At 48.6% G+C, this 25,245-nt stretch overlaps 1 protein-coding gene across 2 annotated transcripts in view; it reads right to left on the reverse strand.

Annotated features, from left to right (window-relative positions):
* The window catches only part of Slc24a4 (solute carrier family 24 member 4), a 142,984-nt gene that overhangs the window by 41,771 nt on the left and 75,968 nt on the right, over nt 1-25,245 (reverse strand). For both annotated transcript variants that reach the window (XM_041633204.1, XM_041633203.1), the window contains exons 3-9: nt 12,903-12,979; nt 10,133-10,207; nt 7,191-7,275; nt 6,249-6,352; nt 5,482-5,556; nt 2,116-2,141; nt 105-158 (exon numbers count right to left, since the gene is read on the reverse strand). In XM_041633204.1, coding sequence (XP_041489138.1) covers nt 105-158; nt 2,116-2,141; nt 5,482-5,556; nt 6,249-6,352; nt 7,191-7,275; nt 10,133-10,207; nt 12,903-12,979 — 496 coding nt within the window. The remainder of the gene's footprint in view (nt 1-104; nt 159-2,115; nt 2,142-5,481; nt 5,557-6,248; nt 6,353-7,190; nt 7,276-10,132; nt 10,208-12,902; nt 12,980-25,245) is intronic.

Below are 25,245 nucleotides of genomic sequence, written 5' to 3' on the forward strand. Positions count from 1 at the left end.
CTGAAAGGTGGGACCGAGGACATTCCCTGTTCTGAGCAAGGACAAAAGTAGGATATGGAGGCAAGGGTGCCTCCAGGTCTCAGGGAAAGGGAGAGGCCACTTACTTCATGATCAGAATATAAAACACGTACAAGATGATGAGCACCAGGCCTTCCCACCTTGGAGAGATAAAGGAGAGTATGGTTAGCATGCAGGAGGCCATGGTACCCACAGGCTGGGGCTGCATGGTCAAGGTTAGTGGCAAGGTGGGATAGCCTTGCTTTTCTGTCCCAGGAATTCAGGTGGGACACCCCAGAATAGGGTTGTTTGTCATTGAGAGTCCTCTTGGTAACTGAGAGAAGGCTGGGTTTGGGTCTTCTCAATCATAGCAGTCTAGAGGACTAAGGAGAGCCCCACTTCCAGCTGTCACCCCCCAGATGCCAAATCCCATGGTCTTAGCCTTAAGAGAACCTAGGACCACTCTAGAGTCTTGTCAGGGACCAGAGAGGCTATGGGAACAGGAAGGCACAATCCCTGGGAAAGGGACATGGGTGGGGCACAGAAGCCTTTTGGGCCATCTACCAGGTATAGTGTGGTATTGTCTTTCTGGAACATTCTTCTACTGCTGTCTTGTGGATATAACCCAACGCCACAAACTATTGTGTGGAGAGTGGGGTTGCGTCTGTGATCGCAAACTTGAGAAGCTACACAGTTTTTGCTTCTCTGAAAATGTGCTGAAGCCTCTGTAAACTGGGCTTGGCCAGTCGTTTTGGGAACCCATTCCTTGCTAACATGCAGTTCATGGACCAGAAATGGACCTACAGATCATCTCAGTACAACCCATCCCAATCCATCTACAGCTGAAGACATGAGACCAGGTGTGGCCTTTAGCTGGGGCTCTCTGGGTGCCGGGCATGACGTCACTCTTGTCAAGCAATTGCTGTTCTCAGAAGATGCTAACTGAAGAATGCAGATTCTGTTTCTTTTGTTTTTTGTTTTTGTTTTTCGAGACAGGGTTTCTCTGTGGTTTTGGAGCCTGTCCTGGAACTAGCTCTTGTAGACCAGGCTGGTCTCGAACACACAGAAATCCGCCTGCCTCTGCCTCCCAAGTGCTGGGACAGATTCTGGACGATGCCAATGACAAGGCAATTGTGTGGCATATGAACTAAGATGCCAACATACCCCCAAGGAGTAGGGAGGAAGAATCAGCGTATTCCTTAGAAGTTTGTACTTCATGAATCTCAATTTAAGAAAGTCAACTCCAAAAATAAAAAAATAAAAAAGAAAGCTAACTCCTGTTTAGTATCACAAGTATTTTCTTTTAAAAATTATTTTTAAAAATGTGCTTGCTTTGATGTGTCTGCATGTGGTATATGTGTCTGGACATGTGCATACATATATACATACGAGTGCACACTCACGCGTGTGGTATGTGGAGCTCAGAGGTCAACACTGGGGAGCTTCTCCCAGTCATTCTCCACCTTGTTGTATGAGACAAGGTCTCTTACTGTAACTGGAGTGCGCTGATTTGGGCAGACAGGATGGCAGAGGGACCCTGGGGATTCTCCTGCCTCTCCCCGCAGTGCTGGAATTAGGATGTACGTCCCTATACCTGGCTTTTTTGTGTGGTTGCTGGGGATCTGAACTCAGGCACTCACTGCTTGTGAGGCAGGCATTTGCCAGTGTCTTGATTTTTGTAGTAAGACCTCTACGATCCTTGAGTTTGATTCCTCTACCAGTCACAGGAAGGGGTCTGCATGACACGCCTTTGTCTCGGTGGCATCTGGGACCCTGTCCCTCCCTCACTGCCTTGCCAGGGCACCTCTGTGACCTCTTCCTCCCAGAAACAAACCCATGACAAAATCCTTTCTCCCTCTTTCTTATCTTTGTGTAAAGTAGGGGTGCCCTCATTAGTCTAGTTTTATGTGTATCTTGATAGCAGCTGGGCAGGAACCTTAGGGGAAACGATTCTGTTGCTCTGACAGGACAAAGACAAGGCTGCTGGGAATGAAAGCCCCATCACTTTCATAAGCTAGCAGATCTATGCTTCCAAAATTAAATCTGAAAATGATTTGGCAACCCAGCATACATAGATATTGACAGTTAGCAACAATAAGAAAACAGTTAAAAACTTACCACACTATTTCCTCGTCGTATATGAACTGGAAAAGCAAAGGAAACAAAGGGATACACTGATTACAAGGGAAGCAGAGTCCAGTCCTGGATCCAACACACACTGGCCTTCGATCTCTGTATTTCCTAGTTGCTCCCCCGTGGAAGGTGACCTTCCCTTAGTGGGAACCTACAGCAGCTTTCAGACGGTTGTAGTGGGAACCGACTGTAACTCCGAGATGCTCACTGGCTCAGTGTGGTCATCCCAAGTGAGACAGCCTATGCTTTCTTATAGCCTAGGTAGTCGCTGGGGTAGACCGGACAGGAGCTTCCCCTGATATGAGAATAAAGTTGCTAAAATTGGAGAGAATTCAGGGAAGATAGCTATACATCTGTGTCTACATGTATATCACACGTGTGTGTGTGGCCTAGGGACTAGTTTTCTTAAAAACAAAGAGTAACCCCTTTTGGAATTCCAAGGTCCAGCAGGCTAAATGAAGGCAGGGTGAGTGTGTGGAGGGGATACCTGGTAGAGGGATAACGACATAATTGAACACATAGGCTAATCTTAAGTGCCAACTTGCCTGGCTTCAGGGGTACCCAGGTACTTCGAGGGTGTTTGTGGAAGGGACTGGCATTAGAATCAGTGGACTGAGAAGGAAGTAGCTAGCCTTCCTCACTATGGGTAGACACCACCAAGTTAGCTGAGGACTCAGAGGAAAGCAGCCAGAGGATGGTAAACATGACCCCATTCCTTCTCCTTCCATGTTCAGCCTTTTAACTCTACAACTTACGCCAGTGCTGCCATGGTTTCTCAAGCCTTTGGCCCAGGACTGGGCTATGCTACTGAGCTCCCTGGATCTCTAGCTTGCAGGTGGCATGATCTAAGATCACTTGAGCTCATTCCCCAAAGCATTTCCATCCATCCATTCATCTGCCCTTCCATCCATCAGTCCATATACCCATCTCTCAGTCTTTCCATTCACATCTCCCTATCACTTCATCTACCTATTGGTTCTTTTTTTCCCCCTGTACAACCCCACATAGTATGTATCCCACCCAGCATCTCTGGGACAAGACACACATGAAGGATGCTCTGTGGCCAAGAGAAGGGGTGGACTCTACAGCTCAGTGTAGGAAGAGGTGGCAGGGATGCTCCCAACAACCAGACCATGGAAACAAAAGGCTCCCTATCCATGGTACCAGAAGAGGCTAGGGGCTATTGTCTGGACTTGGGTCTACCGTCTGTGGCAATGGGCAGCATACACGGGCACTGCCTTAGGAAGTCACTTCAAGCTCCCTAGATAGACATCATTGGGAGTCTTGTGGACCCACAGTTCTGAGGAAGGCCACACAACAGAGGGAGAGTCTGAGATGCTTTTACAGGGACATTTTTAGCTTATAGAGCCCAAAGGAGGGCTACTGGCATTTACAGGCAATGACAGCAAGAATGTGAGGAGGACAAGAGACAGAGGCAGTTCTACACTGTGAAGTTTTCTTCGCACTTGGGATAAGAAACATATAATAGATAAAATATATAGCAAACATGTTACAACAAAATCAGGCAGCAGAAAAATAGTGACCTTGACTTTATTGTATAAACCCAAGTGTTCAAAGTGAATACTTAATTCACAACCAGGGAAATTTACTCTTATGAAGACTGAAGAGTGTTCCTTGGCCATTTCAGAGTTTTATGAGGAATAATTCATTATCTGGGAAATCACTTCACAGTGGGGAGAGGGGCAGCACCCCTGGGGTCAAGCCCCAAATGCTGGCACCAGCCTGCCTTTGCTGTGGAGGGCTGGCAGTTTCTGGACCAGCAACAGATGACATCATTGGATATTCTAGTGACTGTCTGCCAAAATGATTACCCAAAGAACGTCAGTCTCTTATGAGCTATTTTTATTGCCCATTTATGGTATGTTCAGGGTGCTGTGGATTTATTTTTTTGAAATTTCACATAGGTATCTTGTTTCCCCTAACCATGTCATTTTCCGAGTGTGGTGGGCAGTTTCTGAGCTGGCCTCAGTTGTCCCACTGATAAACTACATCTGAACATGGAGGGTGGTGCTCACTTGCTGCTGGCCATTTCTAAGGTGGAAGGCACAGCCTTTCTGTAACCTGACCTCCTCACCTCTGCTGTGAGGGCACAGCTACCCGTGAGATTGCCTGCTGCTTTGGTATCAGCTGACTGTCACTAGAGTGTTCCTGAAGAGGGGGCTCACCTGGCTGTGTGTCCTGAGACCCTTCTCTTCCTAGCTCAGCCAATCCCAGATTTCTCACTTGCAGGGTCAATGCTCGCTGTCTTAAGCTGGTTGGTTGGTTTGGGGAACTTTTTTTTTTTTTTTTTGACAGCATCTCACTATATAACAGCCAAGAGCGCCTGGGACTCACATTCCTCTTGCTGTAGCTTCCCGGGTGCCATACCTCTGGCCCTTGACAGCAAGTGCACCCTAGCCATGCCCAGCCTTGGAGGAATTTTGTTACAAAGCAGAAGATAATGAATATAAGGGTAGTCACACTCTTGGGTCTGGACAGATAGAAACGGTCACACGTTTCCTTGAAATCCAGCATGTCACAGGCATCTGTCCTCATGCAGCACTGCAGAGACCAACATTGCTCCTCTATGGATGTCACACACTTGATAGTGTGCTTCACTGTACGGGCCACAATGTCACCCCAGCTCTTGGGGGCTGGGGGGCACATTCCACACTAACAGACCCCAGGGGTTCTCTTTTGGCTCCTCTGCCTTTTCACCCCCTTTCTTGTCCCGGGCTCCCGGCTGCCTGCTGTGATGGTTTTGAGGCGGTTCCTCCCCCGCTCTGCAGTGTCACAGAACCCAGACACTAGCTTCTTATTATTTACTGTGCACTACTGCACACAGGCCCTTTCCTGCACATGCCGGGCTGGCCCACGACCACAGAGCTGCCTCTTCTCATTTCTATAGTTTTCAATTTGAGATACGGTCCTCCCACACTGCTGAAGATGGTCTTGACCACGGTCCTTCAGCCACAGTCTCCTGAGTATTTAGGTTTATTGCTCAACCTGAAACCTGCTTCCTAGAAGTGGGTCTGAAGATGTAGGGTTGGAAGGGCCTCATGTGGATACACGCTTGAACTTCCATTGGATATTTTGTTTCGTGCAAGGCTTTTAAGTATCAAAATGGTCCTGGATTTAATCCCATGATGCAGGGACCAAGGCTGAGGTCTTTAGAGAGGAAGGCACAGTGTGAGAAGTGGTGTGAGGGGCCAATATGAACACAGTGGGGTCAACACATTCCACCATCTGTGCTGTGACCTCTCCTGCCATAGGGTCAAGGACAGGCAGGAGGGCACCTGTGCCTTCACGGGGCCCTGACCACCCAACACTTGGGTGTGAGGGCTGACTCACCACTATGAGCACGACGACAGAGAGCGTGTAGTACACAGAGTCACGGCACACAGCCCACCACGTCAACCGCACCACCTGCCAGGTCAGAGAGGAGTCATCAGCTGCTGTTGCCGAGAGGCTGGGACTGGGCCAGCTGCCCAGAGGGAGGGAGGATGGGCTCAGGGCTGCTGCCCCAGCTACTGCTAGCTCTTGGCTACCGCTGGTGCTGGCAATAGAACCCAAGTCAAGTTTTCAGGTGTGGGGAAGCCAGAAAGTGGGGGTGGCCAGGCCATTACGGCAGACACATGTGTGTATGATGGCCTATCAGCTGCCTGCCTACCTCTGCCACCCTGAGCAGGGTAGGGCCTTGCCATGGTCTTCCGCTGTGAGGCAAGCCTAACATTCCCTGAGACTCTGACCTCGTGTCAAATGGGTTCTGACCACAGCTAGCCTTGTGTCTGTAGAGGATGCAAGCAGCCCAGATGGCTCCAAGACCTCACTCCAACCACGGTCCAAGGAGATCCTTCTTAAACAGCTGTTGCTATTGCCTGAAAATGCCCACCATAAACTGGCCAGGTTCCCAAACACAGCTCTAGCCTTTCAGATTCTCAAGCCACGAGAAGGGAAGGAGTGTCAAGGTCACTGTATAGGGGAGGACGTGGGTTCGGAGGAGAGCGTAGAGAAGTGACGTGACCAGCCTCATCAGGGTCCCCCCAACTATCTCAGGAGAAGCTCACTCCCATCTAACAGGGACTGGTTCAGCAGGCAAAGAAAAAAACTCCACTGACCTGTCCAGCAAAGAGTCCACACACTCCAATGATGCATAGAATGTTGAACACAGCAGAGCCTACAATTGTCCCCACACCGACATCTCCGTGGGTGATGAACACACCTGGAATGAGAAAGTGGCAATGGCCGAGCCACAGGGGAGCCCTGGGAACCTGCCTCTCCCATGCACTTATGTTTTGCCATTAAGTCATATTAAGTGTATCATCATCATGATCATCATTATCATATGTATGGTGTGTGTGTGTGTGTGTGTGTGTGTGTGCACGTGCGTGTAAAATGATACATGTGTGCAGTCAGAGGAAAGTTTTCAGTAGTGGACTCTCTCTTTGGGTTTAGGGGATTGAATTCAAGCCTTCAGGTTTGTATGCTAGGAACTTTTTTTAAAAAAAAATTATTTATTTATTAAAGATTTCTGTCTCTTCCCCGCCACCGCCTCCCATTTCCCTCCCCCTCCCCCAATGAAGTCCCCCTCCCTCCTCAGCCCGAAGAGCAATCAGGGTTCTCTGCCCTGTGGGAAGTCCAAGGAACCCCCACCTCCATCCAGGTCTAGTAAGGTAAGCATCCAAACTGCCTAGGCTCCCACAAAGCCAGTACGTGCAGTAGGATCAAAAACCCAGTGCCATTGTTCTTGTGTTCTCAGTAGTCCTCATTTCTCAATGACCAAAGCCCATGTTTTTAAATGCTTTATTGAGACATAATTATCATCACTAGCGATGCAGTCCAGCCGTTTGGCAGATCCACAAAATTTTACAACGAAGGTCATCATCTAATTTTAGAACATTTTCATCTCATAAGAGGCCCAGTACCTATTAGAACCCCATACTCTAAGAAATCACTTGTCTACTCCCTGCCCCTCTGATGCCTTAGGTTTACAGGTGGGGGAAACTGAGTCTCAGAGCTGGCTCTCTCTGCACTGTGTCCTAGCTGCCTAGTGTCCTTACCAATGACAGAAGCAAACAGCTCTGGTGTCGAGCTTCCAGCAGCCATGAAGGTGGCACCGGCCACATCTTCACTCAGATGAAGTTTCTGAAACAGAGCAGACACAGGCAACTGGGGTGTGGCAAGGGTGAGGTAGACACAGTCGCTGCACTGGCTGGCAGCAGGAAGCTCTCAGTGGCATCGTGCTGGTCTGAGCCCAGCTCCGCAGCCATAGCCTCTCCTCCCAAAGCACACACCCTATGCCCTCTGCCAGACATCAACTTCCCTTTCCAACCTGACCCATCTGTTTTCTCTTCCTTTTCTACACTCCTGGATTGCTGTCCACAACTCTTGAGAAAGTCTGCCCGCATCTCCAGGGCCAGCCACACCCTCTCAGACCCCATCTGTTTTATCCTTGTTGAAACAGATTCTGTGATGAAGGTTTGCAGTACACATGCTCACCCTCTCCTCTGGACCATGAAGGTAGAGCTAGCGTTTGCCACCTGTGGGTCCCTAGAGGTCAGGACAAGGTGAAGTATGCAGTGGTACAGAGTGAGGGTCTGGAAACTGTCCTGAGGCTGTGGGATCTGAACCCCAATACATGCCTGATTCCTATATTCTGGATGTTTCTCTGTGGCAAACCTAGCACCCAGACAGAGTCTCAGACATCCAGAGGGTCTGTCCCCAGGACAAGGATAGGAGCTTTTTGCACAGCAAGGCCATGTTTCAGCCATGAAGGCCCAACTTCTGATCCAAAATGGAAGATAGGGGACCCCTAGGTAGCCCTAGGTGGTCTGAGCTCTTGAGCCCTGCGGGAAGGTTGGGGTCAGTCCCATTGATCAGCTAGCTACAGAAGGGTCAGAGCTCTGGGCTCAACACAGACTAGGGACATAGCACTGCTCCCCAACATCCACCTACTTCAATGCCGCCAATGGGAAAAGTCTGCAGAAGAAGCAGGCACCCCACCGAACATCTGCAAGCCACTTCCCGCAGGATTGAGGCCATACTGCCTGCTGTCCCTTCAGCCCCTTTCCCCTTTGCTTGCTGAAATACTCCCTACCTCCCCAGCCTGGACAAACGTCACCTCCTTTAAGAAGCCTTCCTAGGCCTCTGCCCAGCAGTGACATTCCCTGCCTCTAGCTCCTTGCTATCAAAGGCTCTTAAGGTGGACTAAGACCAGCACCTTATTCATCCCTCGGTCCTTATGGCCACAGGCAACCCTGGCAGCACCTGGTGCCCTCAAAGTTTGCGGCCCTAGCCTATTTCTTTGGATTTCTCTCAACCCCAGAGAGCAAAAAGGCTCCAACCCACTGTTATTGTTTTCCAAAGCTATCTCCTAGGAGGGGTGTGGATCTGTACTCAGTATACATTAGTCTGATACAAGGTATTTCCCAAAAGACTCCTGGCTTAAAGACTTGGTTCCCAGTGCAACAATGTTCAGAGCTGGGCTTTGAGAAGTGGCTGGATCCCATGGGCCCTGACCTCATCAGTGGATCTGGATTAAGCCACCGATGGAGTCAAAGTTTTGATGCTATTATTATCTGAAGGCACTGGAAACTTTTGGAGGTGAAACCTATAGAAAAAGTGGGTCACTAGGAGTGTGTTCCTGGGGTGGTGATTTGTCTTCAACATCCGTCTCTCTTTGTCTCTTGTTTCTGGCCACCATGAGGGGAGCAGCTTTGTTCCATCAACATCCCCCCTCCCATGGCATCTGTCCCATCACAGCCTAGAAACAATGTAGCTAGCCAGCGTGTACTTAAACCCCTGTCATCATGAGTTAAGCAAGTGTGTTCTTCCTTAAATTATGATGTCAGCTATCTTGTCAGAGAAAAAGATCTAACTCACATTAAGTTAGGGGCCATGGCTACATAGTTCCTAGATGGGGGCAGCTTTCAGACACAGAACCCGTGTAGGGACCACTGTCCCTCAACCTCTATCCTTAGGGTTCTGAGATAAAAACCCTCTGCACTAATCCCCCACGCTCCATGTGGAGGAAATCAGGGAAGGGGAAACCCAGAGCACTTCTTCAAGCTCACAATTTGGGGGACCCAGGTTCTAAAGCAGCCATTCCTTACTGTGTGGTGACACACTGCTCCCCTGGTGCTCCCCAGAAACAAGCTGAACTAAAGGAAGGCATCTGTCCCTAAGAGCCATCTGTCCCCACCCTGACAATATGGCTGCAAAGAGCTGGGAGACTTCATAAGGTGAGGGGTGGCCAATCCCCAAGGGGCTGCACATGGTAAGCACTGAGAACAAAAGGCTTTTTCCCTACTAGATTAGAAGCTTACAAAAAAGGCAGAGAGGGAGCCCAAGGTCTTGTGTATGGGAAGGGAAAATGAATGAGCAACATAGCTGGAGGGAGAACGCGATGTAAATGGGGACAGAGAGGACGACTGTCACCATGGCTTAGTGTTCGCCCAGGGGAGCACTTAGGCAACCCAGGTCCTCTCTGGGACTCCCATCTATGGTTTGTAGGAAATGTGCCAATGCAGCCAGTTCCAGGCTTGCCTGTTCCCTGGCGAGCCAGATTTGACTCAGACCTTATGGCTTCTAGAACGGAGGTTCTCAACCTGTGGGTGGCAACCCCTCTGGGGTTCCATATCAGATATTTACATTATGATTCATAATAGTAGCAAAATTATAGTCATGAGTGGCAGCAAAAAGAATTTTAAGGTTGGGGGTCACCGCAATATGAGGAGCTGTACTAAAGCATCAGAACATTAGGAGGGCTGAGAACCACTGCTCCTAGAGTATAATGGCTGGAGGGTGACTTCACAGAGCCCATGGCTTCTGCTGAGTTTTAGGACAGGATGTCATCACTGACACTGACTTGGTGCAGCACTAGGTGGCTGACGGATGGTTGTGCTTTCTGTCCTAGCCCAGCCTTCCCGGCCTTGTCAGGTACATGACAGGTGCCCCTAGTCACCCAGGGCTTTGTGGAGGGTCCCAGGTCCTTTCCACGTACCTCACAGATCTTCTCGAGGGACGGGACAAAGAAGTCATCACACACAATGGCCAGGGCGTAGAACATGTAGAGAGCCTGCAAAGGGAAAGCTGGTTTCAGTGACGGCCGCGGGCAGAAGCACAGATGGAGAGCCCCAGCAACCAAGAATTGTTCTCTCCATATCTTCCCTGATAGACAAGGGATCCGAGGCTTAGCATGGGGAAACAGAGTGCTGAACAGCAGGCAGTCATAAATCCAGGCCACACGGGACTGTGCTTCCTCCCACTGCTGTCACAGAGTAAGAGATCCAGATCCGGAGCTGGGAAGGATGGCACATGCGTACAGTTTCAGCCTTCAGGAAGCTAAGGTAGGAAGATAGCAAGTTCTAGGCCAGCCTGGGCTACATAGTGAGTCATATTTCAAAAATAGAAGAGAGGAGCTAGGAAGATGGCTCCGTTGACAAAGTGCCTGCTGTGTAAACACAAGGAGCTGAGCCTAGATCCACAGCACCTCTGTAAAAAGTGGGTGCGGTGGGACATGCCTGGAACCCAAGCTCTGGGGATGTGGAAACAGGAGAATTCTCAGAGGTTGCTGAACAACCAGTCTAACTGAATTGTTAAGCCCAGGTTTGTTGAGAGAAGCCATTTCAAAAAACAGCTTGAAACCCAATTGAGCAAAACACTAGATCTGGAACTCTGGCCTCCATAAGCATATGTGTGCACATGTATACATGCATACATAAACACATACATGCCCCAAAAGAGAGAGAGCTGGGTCTCATTTGAATGTAAAGGGGAGAAAGGGAGGGAGAGGGAGAGACCCACTAACTCACTCACACAGACACTCACACACACACACACACACGCAGTGGGGGAGGGAGGGAGTCATATTTTAGCCTCTGTAGGTCAACTAGTCTCTGCTATATACTACTATTTTTGCACTTATAAAACCAATGCAGCCCTGGAATGGGTGTGCACGTGTTCTAATAAAACTTTATTCATAAAAATCAAATAATGGTCTGCGTTCCGTCCTCCAGTCTTAGCTTGGTAATTACTACTTGGAAGGGTTCTTGCCAAATGCCTGAGGTACTGATTCTCAGGTTCAACCATAAAGGTTTTGTTTATAGGGCAGAGTCACAGAACTATGGGGAAAACTTGCCAAACTTACATCTCCTAGTAAAAGGGGATAGAATGTGAATGCCAGGGTGTAGAAAGATAATAGCCCCATCCTAGAAATAATACGCAGGCTCACAGTTTAAAATCTGCCCACAGTCCCCATTCCAGCCACTGCTTTCATTAGTGGTTTATCATGCCAGTCACAACTCCTTCGTCATCTTCTGGCCCTTGTTCTCCGCCAGAGAATTAAATTACCTCTAGAAAAACGCTAGTGGTTCCGAGTTTAAATTTATAAGCAGACAGTACTGGGCAGCCCAATTGCTGAGCAGGAGGAAATTTGCTGGGGCTGATTGGAAGCAAAAAGAAGTTGACCATGACCAGCCTCACTTGCTGGCAACCATTCAGCAGAGTCTTCTGTTGGTTTCCACGAGGGCCAGAAAGCATTTTAGCCTCTAGAGACCATGTACCCTGATGCAGCTTTTCAGTCCTGCCACTGGAGCTCAAAAGCACCCACAGAAGCCTGGCAGAGGTGGCACACACCTGTAATCCCAGCACTTGGGAGCAAGAGGCAGGTGGATCTCTGTGAGTTTGGGACCGCCACAGAGAACACAGCAATGAACGGAGTGGCTGTCTTCTAATAAAAAACTTTACCTAATAGGGGCTGGGGCTGTAGTTCATCTAGTAGACTGCTTGCCTAGCATACACAAGGTCAGAGGTTTACCTCAGTACCATGTAAATTGGACAAGGTGGCACATCTCCAGCACTTGGGAGATGCATATGGGAGGGTGGGTGGGTTGGGGGAGTGGATCAGGAGTTTCTGGTCATCCTCAGCTACCCTGAGGTTTGAGGCCACCCTGGATATAGGTGATGGTATCTCAAATAAATGAACACATACACAAACAAGCGAACAAGTCTTTGCAAAAATAGGCAGGGAGCTGAAATCTGACTTGGTATGTTCTGTCCAAGAACAGCAATCTACACTTTGGGCTTGACTTCCTCATTCCTACTTAAGTTGCTATTGCACTACTGATTGCCATCAGAGTTTGTCTGACCACGGAGAGGAGGGGTCGGTGGCCAGCCACCCTAAATGGGCTGGATCTCTTTTGAATGTAAAGGGGGAACAAGAAATGTGACGAGGAGATTGGAAAGCAAACACAGGAACCATGGCAGCAGACCCATACCGCACCAAGCCCAATATGGTTGACAGATGTCATCACTCCTGTTTTATGAAACTAGAAAGTGAGGCACAGGAAAAGAACCACGTGCTTGTGCTGGGAGTGGACATACTAGGAGACACTGGACACAGTCACCTGACACTTAGGAAGAGTCTTCTGGGGCAAGATAGTCTAGTGTCTATTCTCATCTCAAGTTGTTGCAAGGAGTAAATAAGAACTCAGACATTCCATGGCAATAGATCTTAACCTGTGGGGAGTGACTCTCTTGGGGGTTACATAATCAGATCTTTACATTACGATTCACAACAGTAGCAAGATTACAGTTATGAAGTGGCAACAAAATAATCTTATGATTTGGGGGCCACCACAACATGGGGAACTGTATTAAAATCTCACGGCCTTAGGAAGGTTGAGAACCACTGCTCTATGGTCATTATATATTATACAGATGCAGCTCCTGCGTCAGAACGTTAGTGGCTCCTGGCCCTTGAGGATACCTACACCGAGGATGTGTAGTAGGACAGCGCCATGTTGCCGCTCTCTGTTGGAGAACAGGTCTGTGGGGAACTCGTGGATCGCTGGAAGAGAAGAGACAGCAGGGTGTTAGGTGGTAGTGCACCTTCCGCAAACTCACTGGAGACCCACGGTCCACCAAGGAGCTCAGGGGCCCCTGGCTTCAGGCTGACTGGCCAGCTAGACCTCAGTGTGGGGCAGACTGGAGCTTTTAGGAGAATTCTGGTTGCTGGATTAGCCACAGACATCCTGGTACTTGAGAGCTGATTGGGACTGAGCTCTGCCTTGTGTTTTGAAAGACGGTATAATGCACTTCACACATACTGGGACAGCTGCAATTCCAAAGACAGACACACTGCTGGTGGAATGAGAAATAGGAGGCTTTAGGAGCTCTGCAGACACTGACACAATATGCCCAGTGACACCCCATCTGCCGCAGAATGCCCAAAGCCAACAGAGGAATGGTCCCTTCTAGCTTTGTATTAACTCATGCTACTCGGAGGCTCGAGCAGTTGCCAGCCCTCGGGTATCTGGAAGGAGAGCTAGTCTACAGCAGACACGCAATAGATGTCCCAGACAGAAATGCTGCTCTGTAAATACATGTCCTAAGCTCGTAAGCTTATAACGAACGTTATAAAATCTCCCTTTTTAACATCAGATTCACTTGACAAGAAGTGGCATCTGGCAGCTACCCAGGCACCAGACAGCCTGCCCGTTCACTCTGAGGCAAGAAGTACTTAAAGAAAAATATCTTCATTCCCTTCTTTATATTTTTATTTTCTAATCAAACTTCTTATTAAAGAATTGCAGCTACCATTTCAAGGGCCTGCCTCTGCTGCTTGGAGATGGGGAATAGGGGAGGAAGAGACTCTGCATCCCTGTGGCTGGGAGCCTGTTTCCGGAAGTGGAAACCTCTGGGGCTTCGCAGCACAGACCTTAGATGATGGTTCTGCAGAGAGCTTCCAAGACATTTCCTGATTCTCAAGCCAGTGTGAGAAAAGCTGCCGATTCGCACACTCCTGGGGGCATCTTGAGAATGAGAGTAAACCTCTGCTTTTCTGAGGTGGAGGACATGAGATCTGGCCTCCAGCCACGATAGGGCTGTGGGTTACATAAATAGCTTTGCCATGCTGCCTTCCCTGCCCCCTAAGTGCGTGCTGGAAGGCTGCAGGATACAGTGACTGTCAACCAAAGCCTTAATTTTGGCAGCATATCAGTAGGTGACCTGTAGAGCTCTCAGCTGCTATGGCCCCCCTATTCTCATGCCCCCCCTAAGCTTTTCACACACTGGGATATACGTGCTGAGCTATGCATGTACTAGCCTTAGATAGAGAAGGAACTGGGTGAGAGAACTCAGATTCTGGATTTAGGGACTCAGGGTCATCTACTTCAGTGCTTTGAATAAGGAATGTCCCCCATTGGTGGTGGCCTTTGAACCTGGGGTCCCTGGTTGGTCGGTTTAGGTAGCTTTGGGAGGTGCTGTTTTGCTGGAGGAAGTACATCTCATGCCAGATGGACTTTGAGAATTTAAGCCCTGCCCCCTCCACTCTCACTGCTTCATGCTTGTTGGTGAGATGCGATCTCTCTGCTTCCAGGCCACCATGCTGGCTTGCTGCCATGTGTCCCGGGCCATGATGGAGTCTCATCCCCCTTATCCTGTAAGTCACCTTTAGTCGTGATGTTTTGACACAGCAACAGAAAAGAAACCAACCCACCTATCATGGTTACATCACCTAAACTCGAAGGCCCTCTGCTTCTTCAATGACAATCTACTGTGGAAAACACATGGCTTGGTGAATAGTTATGGCACTTGTTGGCTTGGACAGCAAAGGCCACAGTGGGCAGAGGGCCATGCCACCCCTCCAGTTGGCTACTGGCTGAGACTAATCCACTCCCTGCTGCAGGATTGAACCCTTCAGAAACTGGCATGGCACTAGTCAATCCCTGTCACCAAGAGCAACTCTGACCTGCAGACATGTCCTGTGTTCAGGTGTCCATTGTCTTTAGAGGAGCTGGGTTGAGGTCTTTGAACACACTTCTGTCTCCTAGGACTTGTGTGACCTTAGCAAGCTGATGGCACCTCAGGTGCTGTTACCTTGTGTGTATGATCCCAACAGACTCTGTATAAGACAGGTAGTACCCCTGATGACTTCACATCCCAGCATATTCTGTCTCCATGGCTGCAGGTGATGCGCAGCCTTGGCTTGTGAAAGTAAGAGAAACAATAAATGGCTTTGGGTGGGGGTGGGAGGGGCTAGAACGTAGATGGCCAGAGCAAGTCATAGACTGTACACAGCACAGGAGAGCCTGCCTGATGGAGCGCTGCCATCCCCGGTTCTCTTCCCGAGGCTTGCCAGGATGAGGAGAACCCAGATTGTGTTCAAGTGTGTAAGGCTTGCAAGTCTGAGAGGGTACACTGCACCCACAATGCTCAGATCCACCACAGGGAGGAGGGAGGGATCAGCAGGGCACACACATGACTTTTGAGGTCACACCTAAGCTTTTAAGCTGCAGAAATCCCTGGTGGCAGGTGTGGGGGGAGGAGAGATTTGACTGCAGGCCCTGCAGCAGGCTCCAAAGCTCAGGGAAGTAGGATGATGCCAGCGTCCCCCAGAGCCCAGGAAGAGGGAGCTAGGGAGCAAGCATGATGAAAGGAAGTCTCCCCTGAAAGACTAGTCTATCGCTCCTGATTCTGGACGTACTCAGGCATCCTTATACACAGTATCTACCTGTTTTGCATTCTGCTTTGACATGTATGAGAGACCCAGGACGTTTCCTGCTACCTACCTTTGTGAGCACTGAAGGGCAGACTCTATGGACCCTGGGTCTATTAGTACCCAGAATTCCTTCAGCACCTACAAACTGCCACTTGAAGTCCACAAGGAACACTTTAGCATTGTTGTGGATACAGAAATCTGCGCAGTGATTTTCTGCCAGCATTGTCCTTCCCTAGATATACTTTCACCAGGGGTGTTGTTCATTAGAATGTAAGAATGTGGGCATTTCCAGAGCCCCCACTCAGTGAACCCATACTCTGGGAACTGGTGAATAACATTCTGTGCATCTGGAGCCTCCTTGAGTATAGCAGCTGCATCTTGGAGGATGACCCTACTTTCAGAGACCACCAAAGTTACTAAGAAAGTAGAAGTCTATTAATGTGGGAATACCCCTATCCTGAAAGAGCAGGAGTTAACACCTGTACCCTGGGTGTTTACTCCACACCAAACTGCCAAGCAGGGTGTTGAGACTGTCTTAGGGTTTCTATTGCTGTGCAGAGACACCATGACCATGTCAGCTCCTATAAAGGAAACCATTTAATTGGCTTACTCACAGTTGCAGAGGTGTAGTCCATTACTGTCATGGCTGGAAGCATGGCAATGTGCAGGCAGACATGGTGCTGGAGAGGTAGCTGAGAGTTCAACATCTCTATCAGAAGGCAACAGGAAGTGAACTGTCTACCACACTCGGCATAGCTTGAGCATATGAGACCTCAAAGTCTGCCTCCCCCCACATAGTGCCACACTTCCTCCAATAAGGTTACACTCCTAACAGTGCCACTCCCTATAGGCCAAGCATTCAAACACGAGTCCATGGGAACCACACCCATTTAAACTCTACACTGAGCAATGGTGAAAGGCCTCTGGAACAGTGGCCAAAGGACTGAGCAAGCCACCACTGACTTGGGGGAAGGGAGGACATGAAGTGGATCCATAGAAAGAAGGGCACCCATGTCAAGGCCTGAGTTCACATGGCCAACTTTTCAAAGCCTTAACCTCCCAGAGAGACCCAAGAAGCTCATCAGTCCCCCTTCTGGCACTTCAAGTGTAAAGGAGTCAGCTGCAGCCATACAGCTACAATAGGGGATGGTGAAGAGGCTGAGATGAAGCTCAGTACCTGACTTTCCTCAGCTGAGCATCTTCTTAGGGCCAAGGCCTCTTATCTGAGCGGCAGGCTCTGTTTTTCTGGGGTCTCAAAGGACCATGTCAAGAGACTGAGCTCCTAGAAAGAGGATTTTGCCTGACATCTCATGGGTCAAGTTTCCATGGATCCAGGGGAAGCCCAGCATGGGCAGTCCTCAGTCTCCTTAGAACATTTGACAGATCTGACTGCTCTCAGGCTGGGGAGATGGCCCGCTGGGGAAGTATTATTGGACAAGCATGGGGACCTGAGTTCAAATTCCCAGCACCCATATGAATAGTGAGATACGACAGAGTATGACTGTCATCCCAGCATGGAGAGAGGTAGATCTCTGGGGTTTGCAGGCCAGCTAGATTAGCTATCATGGTGACTTTCAGGTTCAGGAAGAGACTGTGTCTTGAAAAAGCAAGGTGGAGGGCTAGAGAGATAGCTCAGTAGTCAAGAGCATGGACTGCTTTTCCAGAGGAGCTGAGTTTGATCCCAGCCCCTACATTGCACTCAACCATCTGTAACTACAGTTCCAGGGGACCTCCATGAGCACCAGGTATACACATGATGTGCAGACATGCATGTAGGCAAAACATGTAAAAAAAAATAATAAATCTTAGCCAGACGATGGTGGCGCACGCCTTTAATGCCAGCACTTGGGAGGCAGAGGCAGGTGGATCTCTGTGAGTTCGAGACCATCCTGGTCTACAAGAGCTAGTTCCAGGACAGGCTCCAAAACCACAGAGAAACCTTGTCTCGAAAAACCAAAAAAAAAAAAAAATCTTAAAAGATAAACAAGGCAGAAAGCAATTAAGTAAGATATATGTGTGTGTGTGTGTGTGTGTGTGTGTGTGTGCCATCAACCTATCCCTCATCTGTCATTCATCTACCTGCCCATCCATCCACTCATCCATCTCTTCATCTACCCATCCATCCACCTACCCAGCTGTCATCCATCCACCTGTCATCCGTCCACCCATCCATCCACCCATCCACCCACCTGTCATCCATCCACCTGTCATCCATCCACCTGTCATCCATCCACCCATTCATCCACCTACCCACCTGTCATCCATCCATCTGTCATCCATCCACCTGTCATCCATCCACCCATCCATCCGTCATCTACCTGCCCACCCACCCACTCATCCATCTCTTCATCCACCCATCTATCCATTCATCTCTCCATCATCCATTCATCATCCATCCAGCCATCCAGACAACCATCTCTCCATTCTCTATATGATAAAGTCTATTTTTTTGTGGTGTGTAGTTCTGAGTTTTAGAAATGCATGAGGTCACACATTGTAGGGCCATATAATACAGGCCCATATTTCTACTTTGTATGGCGGCCAGAATTTCAGGCCAGTTTGCACCTGCCACCAAGGAGGTGGTCACCTAGCTTTTTGAGACAAACAGACACCATCCTAAACAAAGGGTCAGGATACGCTAATGTCGCCCTGCTCCTTCTTTGTCATTCTGGGAGATCATCTGGACAGAGGTGCTGATTCAGTCTACGTTACAGAGCAGGCAAAGAAAGACGTGACAGAGCAAACGTAAGAAAAGGTGTGGAAGTGACCAAAGTCATTCGCCTGGCTACCTAGGAAACAGAATGCTAATAAATTTACCCTTCAATTTATGTTTTAGTATAAAAGCTGTTTGGAGAATAAACGTGGGTAAATTTTCAGGATGTAAACTCAGGATTTCAGGAGGGATCACTAAAAACTCTCTCCCCATAAATAGATGTGAGTTGTGTCTTTATTCCCATGCCTCCCCGCTGGTCCGAGAAATAATTGATGGTCCAAGATTAGCCCGACAATGCATCCACCATCACACTTCAAGACAAAATAGTTCCTCTATCCCCAAAGTACCCTGTGCTGAATATTTGTAATCAATACTTCCCTAGCCCCCAAATTCTGGAGACTAGCGGTTAATGTGTGCCCTTTACAGTCAGTCCTATCAATGGAGTCCTATTACAGGGAAACTTTTCAGTCAGCATCTTTCACTTACCAAAATGCTTGAAGAAACATACCTTGTATGCTCCCACCTCTTCAGACCTCCTTGTTTAGCTTCTTTGACTCCTCTTGCTCCTTTCTCATCTCACTTGGCTGGGACTGTGTCCGCGGCAGGACCCCGGAATGCTGTGTTCTTAGGGCTTCCTCCCTAGCCCTCTTTTCTCTCATTCTCTATGGTTTTGTTTTTCTAATCTCTGCAGACGCTTCCCAAGCTTCAACATTTCTGAGCATCAGTTGTAACACAGACCTTGGCAATCCTGTAGGTAACCCAAGCCCATCCTCAGTGAATGGGCCACTATCTACATGGGCTGCAGGAAGGAAAGCCTGGCACAGTCCCTGATGTCTCCTGTTCCCTCAGATCCTATGATATAGGACCATGTGCATCCAGATCCCATTTTCCTCCCTTCCATGAACCTTCATGGGGGACTAGTCACATACACCATCATACGCTGAGTTCTGATGAGCCTTGGTTCACTTGTGCCATGGTTCTGAATGTGAAATAGGTCCTGTTGACCACGGGGACTTCTAGAGCAGAAAAGCGGTCAACTTTCTTCTCGCTGCTGTTTCCATGGGCAACCATGACTACAGACATGGACGGGCTCTACTGACTACAGCCCCACATCCTGAATTCTGAGCAGAGTATTTGGGGATTTAATTATCCTATTTCTTGCTTGCCTCAGTCTGTCTGTGCTGCTGTAACAAAAGATGCTAACCCAAGGTGCTTACGAAATACTGAAAACTTTACTGCTCACAGTTTTAGAAGGTCAGAAGTCTAAGATCAAGGCCTTGCTTCCTAGGTCATGGAAGGTGCCATCTCTCTGTGTCCAGACATGGATGGGATCAGGCAGTGCTCCAGAGTTGTCCCTCCCCCCCCCCACACACAATGGTACTAGAAATTGAACTATGGGTACTATGCATGTTAGGCAGGTATTTTACCACTGATCTATATCCCCATTGCTGTTTTCATTTTGAGACAAGGTCTCACTAAGTTGCCTAGGATGGCTTTGAACCCACTTTAAGGTCTAACTGGCTTTGAATATAGGATCTCCTAGACTCGGCCTCCAAAGTAGCTGATTTTATACCCTGTACTACCAGGTTTGCCAGAGCTTTGTTTTTAAGGGATGTTAACTAGCCCCAGTGGTGAGACAGAGTCTTCATGACCCAGCCAACTCCCAGAATTTACCTTTTAACACTATCACTTATAGCTGGGGTTTAAGATTCTTTGCAATTCTTTTTCTCAGAGGGAATATCATTGCATAAGTCAGGCTAGCCTCAAACTTGTGACTCCTGCCTGTTTCCCGAGTGCTAGGATTATGGGTACATATCACCACACCCAGCTAAGATTTCTCATGTGAGTTCGGTAGTGACCCAAACATTTAGCCCATGGTACCTTGTTGAAATATGAGCGGCGGGCTGGGCTGCGTCCCTGGCACCCGGCCGCCCACATGGCTAGCTCTAGCTTATGCCCCGAAATAATTACGCGGAAACTGTATTCTTTTAAACACCGCTTGGCCCATTACATCTAGCCTTTTCTCGGCTAACTCTCACACCTGGACTAGCCCATTTCTAATATCTGTGTAGCTCACGAGCTGGCTTACCAGGAATGATCTTAACCTGCATCTGCCTGGAGTGGGAGAATCATGGCAACTCCTCGACTCAGCTTCTTTCTCCCAGCATTCTGTTCTGTTTACTCCTCCCACCTATGTTTTAACCTATGAGGGCCAGCCAAGCAGTTTCTTTATTTTTTTAACCAATGACCTTCCTCCATCAGTACCTCTTTCTCAGCTGTTCCTGTACTTTTCTGAGTACCTGATACCCTATATTATTTTTCTGTGTAAAATATTTAACGTGGTTTCTATATCTTGTACTAAGCTGACTTATACCGCCAGAATCCCTGAGAGCTGAGACAGGGACTGGGAAAGCTCATTTTTGAGTCCATTCACCTTTTTATCTCCACCTCCTGCAGCATGTCCTGCTGGGCCACCACCCCCATCTTCTAGAGAGCCTCCTGTGTGTTCCTATTCAGCAGCTTCTTGACATCCACAGCAGACAAACACCGAAGCTGGACCAGACCTTCCGAGATCGGTACTGTCCAGCCCTGCCTGCCTATACAGCCAGGATCATGACAAGGTGCATGCTCATCTCCAGCCATGCTGGCTAGACTCATGCCACCAGGTCCTGGCACAATGTGCTACCAGGCCAGAGTTCAGGAGGTGCCTTTGGCCTCTTACCTTACTGAAGGGTAACTGAAGAGCCCTGCCCAGAAGGCTTTGTGAGTCTGGCCTGCCTGGCATCCCTGCATCCCTGGCACTAGGGTCTTGGCCACTGCACAGTGCCCCTCCACAGGTCAAAAAGCCTACAGAGTTGCTGTGCTTTCTGTTGGATGCAAATCTTTCCCAAACCTTTCAATTAGTTGATTCTCTTTAGGGAATGTAAACTGTGAAGTGAATTCTTTTTTTTTTTTTAAAGAAACTGGCTCCAAACATGCCATTTTCTTTGCTTTCTGGTAAAAATAACCCCATGTTCTAAGCCATGACGTTTATTATGAAACTATGAAAAGGAGACTGGGAGGCTGGGAAGTCATTTAAATAGCTTCAAATTTCCATTATTTCAACTTACATAAGGTATGTGTTTTAGAAACCACTCAGGCGCCGCGAGTCAAAAGCCAAGAAATCAAGATTCCCCCACCCCCAATTTGTCGGTTTAAAATAACCTTGCTGAAAATCTCATGCCTTTCATGGGCAATAGTTCACATGTTAGGGTCTTATACCACTGTTTCCTGTCTCAAACAGGAGTAAACATAATCAGATGAAGGTGTTGCCTTCAGACAGCATGAAAAGGAGCTTGAAATCCTGTCTTTTTACATTGCTAAAATAGATTATGCACTAGCAAAAATAAAATATGACTGAGAAAACCTCAGCAATAGGATTGTCCCTTCCTGGAATCATGGAATTTTATACCTGATGCTGCTCAGCTACTACGTTTTTGTTGTTTTCCCACCCAGAAAGGAACGAAGGCTCACAGGGGTCAAAAGAGCTGTGGACTCTGAGTCACCCTGTGAAGCTCCAAAGATGCTAGGTACCCCTTGTTGGTCTCATCTCATCAGCCCCCAACCTTAGAGGGAATGTTAGCATCCAGAGAGGTCAGCTGTTTCACTCAGCAACCCAATCAGTTAATGAGAGAACTTTAAGAGTTGGAGCACAGACTGCGGGGAGCCCAGACAGGCCAGTGCATCTGACCCGAAGTCCCTGGATGATGGTTTTGTAGCCATCAGCCCTCGTGCCTGGGGCTCAGTCTCAGTGGCCATTAGCCCCAACTCACGTCCAGTTGCTGCAGCTTGGACCTTGAGTGTCCCCTGAAGGTTCATGTGCTAAAGGCTTAGTCCCATCAAGAGGTCATGGGGGCTTTAAAGGGAGCTCTAGTGGGAAATTCTTTGGTTGTCAAGAACATGCCCTCGAAGGGGATTGTGGGATTCCATTCCCTCCCTCTTCTCTTTTGATGGCCACGAGATGACATAATTTCATTCTTCGGAATTCTACTGTTCACTTACTGATTGTATCATTTACTCTTTTGTTGGTTAATTTGTTGATTTCTTCCCATATTTTAGATAGTAATCCCCTGCCAGATGAATATCAACAAAAATTGTCTTCCATTCTGTGGGCTGACTTTTAACTCTGTGTGTGATCCAGTCAAGTCGTATTTGGTATATGCCCCAAAGAACCAAAGCCACTACAGACTCAGCTTCCTAGAGAGACACCTGTGCCTCTTGCACTGTTCACGACAGCCAAATTATGGAAGCAGCCTAGGTGCAGAGAGGATGAGCAGATAAAGAAAATGTGCTGCACATGGACATAGTGGCGTTCTACTCTGTCATAAAACAAAGCATGTGTTTGCAGAAAAATGGGTAGGAACCAAATTATATATTACAATTATATCTGAAATAAGTTAGACTCAAAAAACATCTGCCACATGTTTTCCCTAGTATCTGGAAGCTGGGGGAAAAATGTGGCTAAAGAGGGAACTATCTGGGCTGCAGGAGAGGAAAGGGTCCACAAGGATGTGTGAGAGGGGATGAGTAATAAGCGGAGGGGCTGGGAGATGACACAGGATGGGATGGACGGAGAAGCACGGTGCTGTCGGGAGGGGGCACTGACTTGAAAACATAGCACACACTAGGAGGTTTTAAGCCAGTGAGGTTGTGCCCTGGAGGGGCCATAGGACACGCCTCTACCTTTCTTCTCTGTCCCTGAGGTGAGCAGGCTTGCTCAACCAGGCTTTCATTCCCACCAGGTACTGCCCCTCCGCAAGCCCCAAAGCAACAGGGTCAATTGCATATCGGCAAAATTAACTTCCCCTCTCTATAAGTGCATCCCCTCAGGTATTTCGTTACAGCAGCAGAGAGCTGACAAATGGCCTTTTCTGCCTGACATCCCAGCCGCTTAAGGAACTTGTGAAATATCGCCATCAGCTCCATGCTCTGAAGGGCAATCTGTCAACAGACTGGACTGTACAGCAAGAACCACGTAGCATTGCTCCTCTTGCTCCAACAATTCTTCATCTGGTGTTTGTTCTAAAAATCGTATTTCAAGTGGGGGGTTGGGAGCCATACCCAAGGACGCTTGGTACTGCTAACCATAAGACAGTGGGAGCCACCAGCTGTCCGGGAAGACGATCACGGTCAAGCTATCGTGACGTTTTCCTCTCCCTGCTCCTTGGGCATCCGCATGCCTTGAACAAGAAGCGCCAGAGACGGCTGGCTGTGAAAAGACTGGTGCTACAGATTCTAAAGAGCAACACGCACGTCACATGTGGTTTGTTTACAGCTGTGAATGAAGAAGCCCATGCAAAGACCTGGAGATGACCCAAAGAGACTCAGGTAGGCACAGCACAGAAAGGATTCTCCATGGCTCCCCCACCCCGCGATGCTTTCATTGTAAACATTAAGCCAACTTACTATGGTTCATAAAAATGACTCAAGGGGAAAGGTGATGCATGTGGCCCTGAAAAAGAGAGCAAAAGGCTTCAAGAAAACAGGCAAGGGAAGTGCTAGAATATATATGACAGCACAGTGAGAGGGAACAGCGCAGGATGCCTGGGAGTGAAAACATGGAGGCCAGGGGGCAGGGTACTAAATGTCAAACCTAAGGACATATGAATATGCTGTAAGATGACCTCTTACATTGTGCGTTCACTAAAAAGTACAACAATGTATAAACGAAGCCAGTGCTGGAAGGCACAGCGTAGTCCTTCCCACACCAAGAGGCCCAAGAACTGTCAAAACAGGGGAATCAGAATGCTCGGGTGAAGGGGCAACTGGAGACAAAAAGATAACAAGGAAATTTCTGGAATAATAAGATACTCCAGGTTGCAACTAAAGCGGTAGTTATCCCGTTAAGAACATGTGTCAAAACGCAATCAGTGCATTTGAAAGGCTGCATTTTATTCTATAAAAGTTATACTTCATAGGGGGCTATAGATGTGTCTCAGTGGTAGAGTGCTTGCCTAGTGTGAACAAGGCCCTGGGTTTGAGTCCCAGCTACACACACACACACACACACACACCACCGCATCACACACAACACCTTAAAGAGTCAGAGCTGTCTATACCACAGCCCAGTAAGTAGACGCATACCACTATTGACAGCGTACAGGTTTCCAGGTGTGATATTGCTCATGACGAGGACAGACAGGTGACCAGCACCCAGTTCCCACATGTGCACAGGACACACATCATGTATGGATAGATGTGACCTTGATGGACACGGTCATCACAGATGCTGCTTCCTGAAGATGGATATACCTCCATTGGTCAGAAGTCAACAACAGAAGCCTCAGAGGTCACTAGGGAGGCTCTGATGCTGGGAACAGTCTCAGGTAAGTTCTTGTTAATGCGCATTGATTGTGTCTTCCAGATATCAGGACTTCAGGTGTCACCTAAGCTGCCTCTGTCATCATCGGTGACGACAGAACTCAATGTTCTGGGGCCAGGCCTCACACATTCCCTACCCATTCTTGACTGGCAGAGGTGGCTGCCTGAGTGAATCCGGGCTATGTGTTAACTGGAGCTGTCTTTCCACCAGCAGAAACAATTATTCATTGTCTGGCGAGGGCCAGATGGCAGCGGGCTGTGGAAAGTCCCCAGGCTGGACTCGCCTGAGAGGGAGCTGCCTCAGCTGTGGGTCGTGATGTGTTCCTGCCACTCAGAGCCAAACTCAGCATGATCTGGACACTCGGGGCAGGGTGTCACCAGCAGAGTTTCCTAGGACTGTGAAAGGAAGCAAAGTGCTACACACCTAAGTCTCTGGGACCCATCCCACGGGTAGATGTGAGCGTGATGGACAGGATCACCACAGCCACTGCTTCCTGAAGATGGACGAACCTCCACTGGTCAGAAGTCAGCTGCCGAAGCC

This window comes from Microtus oregoni, unplaced genomic scaffold (genome assembly GCF_018167655.1).
Source record: "Microtus oregoni isolate MIOR12 unplaced genomic scaffold, Mior012 000043F_ref0000047, whole genome shotgun sequence".
Lineage (NCBI taxonomy): Eukaryota > Metazoa > Chordata > Mammalia > Rodentia > Cricetidae > Microtus > Microtus oregoni.